This window comes from Tamandua tetradactyla, chromosome 9 (assembly GCF_023851605.1).
Source record: "Tamandua tetradactyla isolate mTamTet1 chromosome 9, mTamTet1.pri, whole genome shotgun sequence".
Lineage (NCBI taxonomy): Eukaryota > Metazoa > Chordata > Mammalia > Pilosa > Myrmecophagidae > Tamandua > Tamandua tetradactyla.
The window spans coordinates 4,871,291-4,879,015 of NC_135335.1; the positions used below are offsets into that span (position 1 = coordinate 4,871,291).

The window sequence follows — 7,725 nt, forward strand, 5'->3', positions numbered from 1 at the left end:
TTCGCGGTGCCTGCCCGGTTTCTTACCCATTGGGGTCTCTACTGCCAGCCCGGCTGGCTCTGGGCTCTGCTGCTGGGACCAAGTGCTCCCAGGATGAGTCGGAGGCAGATGCCTGCCCCTGGCTCGGGGTGTCTCTCTCCTACAGACGCTCTAATGGAGGATTTCACAGGACCAGGCAAGGGAGTGCCGGTAACGCTGTCTTCATGTAACTGGAACACAGGTACCAGGGGGGAGAGGTCATTATCATGGGGTGGACTTTGGGACAAAGCTCCTGGCCATGCGACAGGTGTTGGCCAAGCTCTCCTGCAGCCGCAGGATGGACAACAACCTGGGAGGGGCCTCCCTGCACCCCTGGCTGCCCCGGACACCGCCCCCCATGAACGGTGAGCCCAGCCTCTGGGTGCTCTCAGGCAGGGGTAGGTCCAGGTCACTTGATGACTGAGGGGCTTGGCAAGCTTACAGACAGAATGGACATCAGCAAGGAGGGGGAGGTGAGGTGAAAGAAGGAATAGGGGGTGGGGGTGGGGGATAGGATGGGGTGAAGGGAAGATGGACCCGCGAGCGGCCCCACTGCACTCACGTCCACACAGGACAGCTCCGGATTCTTTTAGAGAACTAGTGCGTGGCCACCAGGCATGCCGTGCTCTGTGCGAGTCAGCCGGCTGCAGCTGCCAACCCGGCAGACCCCTTGCTCTCCTTCCCGAAGCTGTCCGTGGAGGGGACAGATGTCAGGCCAATCACCTTCCCAAGAAACAACCAGGCTGATGAGGGCAAAGCAGGCCTGAGCCGAGGGCCACTCCTAGACAGAGAGGGGTCCCTATCTTGCTGGTGTCAGATGACCATTCGGGAAGCATCTGAGTAGGTGATGGGGCTGGGGAATCAGAGGTCAGCGTCCTGGCCTGGAACGAGTTCTGAATTCAAGCCAGCCTCCTAACTTTGGAAAGAGAGGCTGTGTTTTAGCTCTGCCTTTTCTGAAAAACCATAAAATAAATACACACACACATGCACATATATATAGTGCAATGATCAAGGACTTAAATTTTGGGTTCCAATCCCGACTCTGCTGCTAATTGGCTGTGTGGCTCGGAGACGGTCTCTGAGCCTCAGTTTCCCCATCTTTGCAATAGGCACGGTGGGAATCAAATGTGGTAACAGGTGTAACGTGCCTAGCCCACGTGTTGGTACTCACAAAGGGCTTACTCGGTGCCAACTGTCACCGCTGTCATCATGTGGTCAGCACAGGTGCTGGCCGGTCCTCATACCTGACCCTGGATTTCCTGAGGTGGGTGGCGGGGCTGACCAGACGCTGCTCCCGGGTGCCCGCAGCACTCACTGCCACCCCTGATGGCTTCTCACTGGGGCGACTCAGCTGGCTCAGCCCTGCCTGGACCAGCTCAAGTGCAGCCCCGGAAGACAAAGGCAGCAGAGAGCAGTCACCCGGACAGGTGCTGGCCCCTGGGGACACCTCAGGGCTACCTGGTGAGCCGGGCCATTGGCAGCAGCGCCCCCTGCTGGCTAGCACCGCCTTTTCCTCTGCCTCCACCACGCAGCCCAGGAGGTACCAGCCTGGGGGGGGGGGGGGCGGTGTCCCAGGTGCGAAACCCGTGGGCTATGTATCCCCCTGCAACTCTGGCCATCTCTGTAAGCCTCGGTCTCTTCCCCTGAGGCCCAGATGATCACCAAAAGCTCTTAGTGTTTGCTGTGGTAAAATGCCAGCTCTACAGCCAATATTCTATATAGGACAGTAATTATCTTAATGAACCCATCACAAGCCTTGCACTGACAAACCTGAAAACAGGCTTTAGGAACAGAGAGGCTGTCCAGGGGGAGCCGGGCATGCATCTGAGCTGCGGTGGGTTGGACCCCAGAGCCTGCACCCCTATTATACGGCCATGTTGACCGCTCCTCCTGCCCCCCATCAATGCAGTGGAGCCTGGATTTACCAGCTCACCTGCCCGGGTTCAAATTCCAGCTTCAGTACTTGCCTGTTGTGGGACCTTGGACCACTCTGTCACTTTTCTGGGGCTCTGTTTTACCATCTGGAAAATGGGGAGTCTTTCGGGGATTTAAGGTGTAACACCCCTGAAGTGCTTAGAACTGGGCCTGGGGCATCAGAGGCCCCCAGTGCCCATCAGGTCCCTATCTTTTAAACACTGTGCCCCAGGGAAGGACTGCAGGCAGGAGGGGGATATTACCCCCAGCTCATCCACACTTGGGATGAGCCCCCGAAACGGCCATTGCCACCCCCCTCAGGGTCCTGCATTTATCGAGGATCTTTAAAACGAAGGCTGCAGAGGAGAGTAATTAAGTTTAATAGGAGCCGCCGTCGATTTAAAGCCACAGGGGGGGAAGTAATTAGATTTAACAGAAGCCACAGCTTTCGAAACCAAGACACACAGCGTGGGGTGTGCGGACTAGAAAGCCACCTGCGAGATGGTGTCTTTTTGTAAAGGCTTCCCTGGTGACACTTTCTATACGCTCCGTCATTAATGCCAGTCACTCGCTGATGTGTGAATTTGGCCTCTGCTCATTGAAATTCATCAAGCCTCGCCCTGGTCTCTGCCCCCTTTGCCTCCTGCAGCCTTTGCACTGGGCCAGTGCAGCTGTGCTCCAAATTCGTGGGGCCTCTGGGAGGAGCTGGAGGCATAATGAGAAAGAATGAGGGGGTGGGGGGCATGCCAAAGCCCCTTAGGAGGCATCCTTTCTCTCCTGCCTGGGACGTGGTTTCCCTCTTCGGAGCATCACTGGACCAGGTCTCTTGTGTGCAGGCACCACTTCTCTGAGGGCGTCTCAAAGTCACATCTGGACCCGAGGGGATGCCAATTCCTGCTCCTGGGACCTCCCACCCACCCCACCACCAGTTAAGGACCTCCTGAGCTCTCCCATCGCAGACAGTGCGCCCTGGCACCAGAGAAGTGCACCCAAGGACCGGCCAAACGACATAAGGCACCCCCCAAAGAGGAGACCCAAGCCCCCGCCCCCTTCCCCTCACCCCACCCCGGTCTTGCCTCCCAGCACCGCACGCCCGGCCAGCGCTGGGCAGTCGGAGTTGATCAGTTCTCCAGCTGGCAAGCTCACCTGCCCCCAAAGTCGTCGACATGATGACAATCCTTCCAGGTTCCATCTCCGGAGACTAGGGCGGAGCAGAGCATCCTGGGGGGCGCACGCGGCTGCAGGGACCCCGCGGAAGATGAAGCTGAGGCGCCATCTAGCGGACGCAGCGCTCGCGGCGCCCCATTGTTTCTCCTAGGGTGGGGTTCGCGCCGGGGGCCCCCGTCGGTGGCAATTCCCCGGCTAAAAGGGTACAAGGTCCGAGAGCGCGAGAAAACACAGCAGGGAAAACGCGAGAGAATCCGAATTGCTTGGAGAAATTCTAATAGAAGGGGTTTAAGCCTGGTGATATGCAGAGACCTTGGGACTGTCGCGGGCTGGGGGTGAATGTGGAATCCACCACTTGAATCTAGGGGAGGCCTTTCTGTCCCGGGGTGAGGGAAAGCAAAGCTCAACTTTCCCATCTCTGGTCCAGGGGTTACTGTCGTCCCCCCACCCCTACCCCTCGCCTTTCGCCCCTGCTACTGCCGGGCGCAGAGCGCATCCCCTGGGGAGCACGGGGCCTGGGGGAGGGGCTCCCGTTGTCTCTCTGGATTTTAAAAATTCGACTTGCCCAGCCAAGAAAGGCCCAGTCTCAGGTCCTGCCGCCGCGCCTTGGGGAGGAGTTCCGCGGACCCTCCGGGAGGAGGGGACCTCCTCTTCCCCCAGATCCCGGCGGCCTGGGCGGGGTCACCTGGGCGGAGACGACGAGCCTCCGGGGAGGGGGCTGGGGCCGGGGGCGGGGTGTAAGTGGGTGTGTGCGGGGGGCGGAGGGCTGATGCAATCCCGATAAGAAATGCTCGGGCGTCGCGGGCACCTACCCGTGGGGCAGATAAGGCGCGCTATATAAGGCGGCCGCCGGGAGCCGTCGCGCCGTCGGAGGAGGAGCGCAGCGCATCCAGGCGCCCAGAGCGCACCGCCGGCCAGAGGGACGCGGCCACCCCCGGTCGCCCGATCCCCCCCAGCACGTCCCGGCCTCCTCCAGCGTCCTGCACCCGCGCTGCCTCAAGCCGCGCCCGGAGCCGGAGAGAGGTGGTGCCATGCGGAACGCGCCGTGTGGGCGCACAGTGGCGCGCGTCCTGGCCCTGGCGGGCCTCTGGCTAGCCGCGGCCGGTCGTCCCCTGGCCTTCTCGGACCCGGGGCCGCACGTGCACTACGGCTGGGGCGAGCCGGTCCGCCTGCGACACCTGTACACCGCCAGCCCCCACGGCCTGTTCAGCTGCTTCCTGCGCATCCGTGCAGACGGCGCGGTGGACGGCGCGCGGGGCCAGAGCGCGCACAGTGAGTGCCGGCAGGACCTCCCACAGACCCCCGCCACCCGCGCCCTGCCCCGGCACCCCTCCCCAACGCCCTCTTCCCCATCCCTTCCCCCCCGCTCTCGTGGGCCTCTCACTCCCGGGAACCCTGGGTCTTGGCACCTCTGCGTTCCGCTCCTTCGCGGGTCCCATGGCTGCGCTCGGAGGGAGTGACACGAGCCGGTGGGCGCGTCGCCCCCACGCGTTGCTGTCCCCGCGCGTTCCGGCTCCGGGCTGCAGCTTCTTGCTTTCTTCGCGCCCAGGTTTGCTCGAGATCAAGGCAGTGGCGCTGCGGGCGGTGGCCATCAAAGGCGTGCACAGCGCGCTCTACCTCTGCATGAACGCCGACGGCAGTCTGCACGGGCTGGTAGGTGTCCCCACGGGGCGGGGACGCGCCGGGGCGTGGGGGCCGGCGGGGGCCGGCGGGGCCCGCAGCGCCTCGATGGAACCCGGGGCCGCCTTGCTTGCTGCAGCCGGGCCCACATGGCACTCCTAGGGAAAGATCGCAAGGGACAATTAAGCTGTGTCCGTCCCTTCTTTGATGCGCAAGTGGTCGCCCCAGTACCGGGCAGTGGGAGAGGGGCTCTTTGCATTTTCAGTTGAGCTAAACGCTCGCCCCCGCCATGGAGGAAATCCATGCCTCGGCTCCCTTTCATATTAAAACAGGAAAACCCACCTCGGGCTTATGCAGAAGCAGACTCATTCTGCGCGTGTGTGGTCCTTCCTCTCCCTGTGGTTTAAAAAAAAAAAAGAATATCCACCACTTGAGACTGAAAAAAGACTTAATCTTCAAATAAGTCAGAAAAAAACGGCGCATTTGGGACTGGGGAGATATTTTTAAAGTTAGTTTTGTCCACCAGGATGACGGCGTGGTTTAGGTCTGCAGACGCGTGAGTAAATATATTCCAGGGGCAGCTGGACTCACCTGTATCGTGCACGCTTTTTGGTGGGGGTGGGTGGGTGTGGGGAAGCTGTGGCGGGGTCGCGGGAAGGCCCAGGTAACCGTAGAAGTTTCTGGGCTGGAAGTGTGCGGATGCCGGGACTCGGGTCTGCCGGGAACAAAAGCTGGCAGTTCAAAGCAAGAAGCCCTCAGCCCACCCGCCGGCTCCGGGCGCTGAAAGGAGCCTGTGTGAGGTCTGGGGCGGCGCAGGGCCCCCCACGCAGCCCCGCGCGGCTCGGACGCAGGAGCCGGAGACAAGGGCGGGGGCGGCCGCGCTTCCCCGGAGCGCCCCCGCCCCAAAGCAGACGCGAGCGCGGGGCCTCCAGCGCCCGATCAGCCCCTTTGTGAACCACGGAGCAAGGCTTTTTAGCGTCTCAAAATTGTTTTGTGGCCGTGAGGTCAGTTTATTCAAAGTCCTGTGCGAAGGGGCGTGACAGGCGGTGGCCGGCACTTTGAAAACTGATGCCTGAGCCCCTCCAAACCGGCAGTTGCACGCTTTATTATTTAGACATTTACTTAGGATAGGGCTGCACCAAGGGTGGGCAGGAGGGCGGGGGCATGGGGTCTCCCTCACCTAGCCCTTCCACCCTAATCCAGACTGGGGAGGGGTTGATGTCTCTTCACCCCAAATCCTATTCTGCCTCTTTATCCTGGGGACATGGCTTAGCAAAAATTAGGGACTCGGTTTCATTTTTTTTCCGGAGCAAATTTTGAATATTTTTTCTGGACACTCAAAATTATTTCATTTCCTGAATAGAGAAAGAATGAGACGCTCATTTTCCCCCTAAGAGCTAGCAGAGAAAACAGGCCTCTCATACCATTTGGTTTTACTTCCCCTGTTTTGGCGTCTGTTGATCTGAACTTTTTGCAAGTTGGGAGAGAGCGCCCCGCCTGGGGAGCAGTGGATGGGTGGCTGGCTGCAGCACGTGCCTTATCGCGGCCTTATCAGCACCTAGCCTCCACCTGTCGTTCAGTGACCTTTCTAGACTTAGCCAGAAGTGAGACCGGGTGCCTCTGGAGCCCTGCCTCCTGCCCCACCCTCCTGGCACTGCACCTCCCAGCGCTGCCTGGAAGGGGTCATGAGCTGTCCATTGGCACCTCTCAGCCCTGTGGCTGCGGAGGTGCTGAGACCTGGCAATGGTCTGCGGTCACCTGCTGGGTGCAGGGAGTGCTGGACCTGGGCGCGCCCCTTTGTCCTGAAGTCTCAATCGCTATGAATGAGTGAACAGGAGGGGCTGATATGTCTTACACCCAGAGGACCTCAGAATTATTCAGGGCATAGGTGGGCAGATCTGGATATCTGTAACTCTTCATGGAAAGATTCCTCCTAAAATGATAGCATAATCTGGCGGTACTTCCCAAAGTGCCAGTTTAAGGGGAATGCAATGAGCTTTTTAATGTTAAAAGGTAAATATTTAATGCAAATTTTAATGTGAAAAGTTAAATATTTAGTGCAAAGGATGATGGAACCATGTGTTCATTGTGGATATTACTGTTAATTGATTGCCTAATAATATGGATCTTATTGAGCCTGTTAAAAAATGAATTGTTTTAATGAACAATATTCAGGGACTAATTATAGCATGTAGAAATTAAGTATACACATAAAATACACATATATGAAGTATAGATATAAAGTAGATTTAAAGGCATCTGGAATATAAACTATGAAGTCTATAAAAAGCATGCAAGCGATGCATGCATGCTTTCCACAGATTTGGAAAACGGTGATCGGTGCATGCGTGGCAGCGTGTGGCTGCAGCACAAATGTCCTGTGTTTACGCCGTGGGTTTTCCCTGCTGCCTGGTCGGAGTCAGGCCCAGGAGATGCGCTCACGGCATCTGTTTTCTCCGCAGCCTCTGTTCTCTGCAGAAGACTGTGCTTTTGAGGAGGAAATCCGCGCCGACGGCTACAATGTGTACCATTCCCGGAAGCACGGCCTCCCGGTCTCTTTGAGCAGTGCCAAGCAGAGGCAGCTGTACAAAGGCAGAGGGTTTCTGCCTCTGTCCCAGTTCCTGCCCATGCTGCCCATGACGCCGGAAGAGCCCACGGACCTCGGGGACGACGCGGGGTCCGACGTGTTCTCTTCGCCTCTCGAGACCGACAGCATGGATCCTTTTGGAATCGCCTCCAGCCTCGGGCTTGTGAAGAGTCCTAGCTTTCAGAAATAAGCGAGACTCTGGGCTGGCTCCCTACCCGCTCGCCGGAGGCCGGGACCCCGGGCTCTGCTGCCTGGCGCCGTCGGTGTTTTGATTACGCTCCTCCAAGAACAATCCCTTGGTCCGTGTTCTCTTTAGCTTTAGGAAGAACCATTTAGAACATGTACATATTACGCACAGCTTGGCGTGGGCTGTGCCAGCTTCTAGTGGGTAGACATGTCTGATCAGAAAATCGTCAGCC

The 7,725-nt window shown here is 58.6% G+C and overlaps 1 protein-coding gene across 1 annotated transcript; it reads left to right on the plus strand.

Moving 5' to 3' along the window:
• The first annotated feature begins 4,130 nt into the window (after positions 1 to 4,130).
• On the plus strand, positions 4,131 to 7,496 carry FGF19 (fibroblast growth factor 19). Its single transcript, XM_077114824.1, has 3 exons — positions 4,131 to 4,371; positions 4,649 to 4,752; positions 7,182 to 7,496. Exons 1-3 carry the CDS (start codon positions 4,131 to 4,133, stop codon positions 7,494 to 7,496), a joined length of 660 nt encoding a protein of 219 aa, XP_076970939.1.
• The last annotated feature ends 229 nt before the right edge of the window (positions 7,497 to 7,725 follow it).

Excerpts from the sequence above, each read along its gene's own strand:
- FGF19 (XM_077114824.1), top strand. The coding sequence starts at position 4,131 with ATGCGGAACGCGCCGTGTGGGCGCACAGTGGCGCGCGTCCTGGCCCTG. Across the intron at positions 4,372-4,648 it reads GCGGGGCCAGAGCGCGCACA|GTTTGCTCGAGATCAAGGCA; the intron begins GTGAGTGCCGGC and ends CTTCGCGCCCAG. Across the intron at positions 4,753-7,181 it reads ACGGCAGTCTGCACGGGCTG|CCTCTGTTCTCTGCAGAAGA; the intron begins GTAGGTGTCCCC and ends TTTTCTCCGCAG.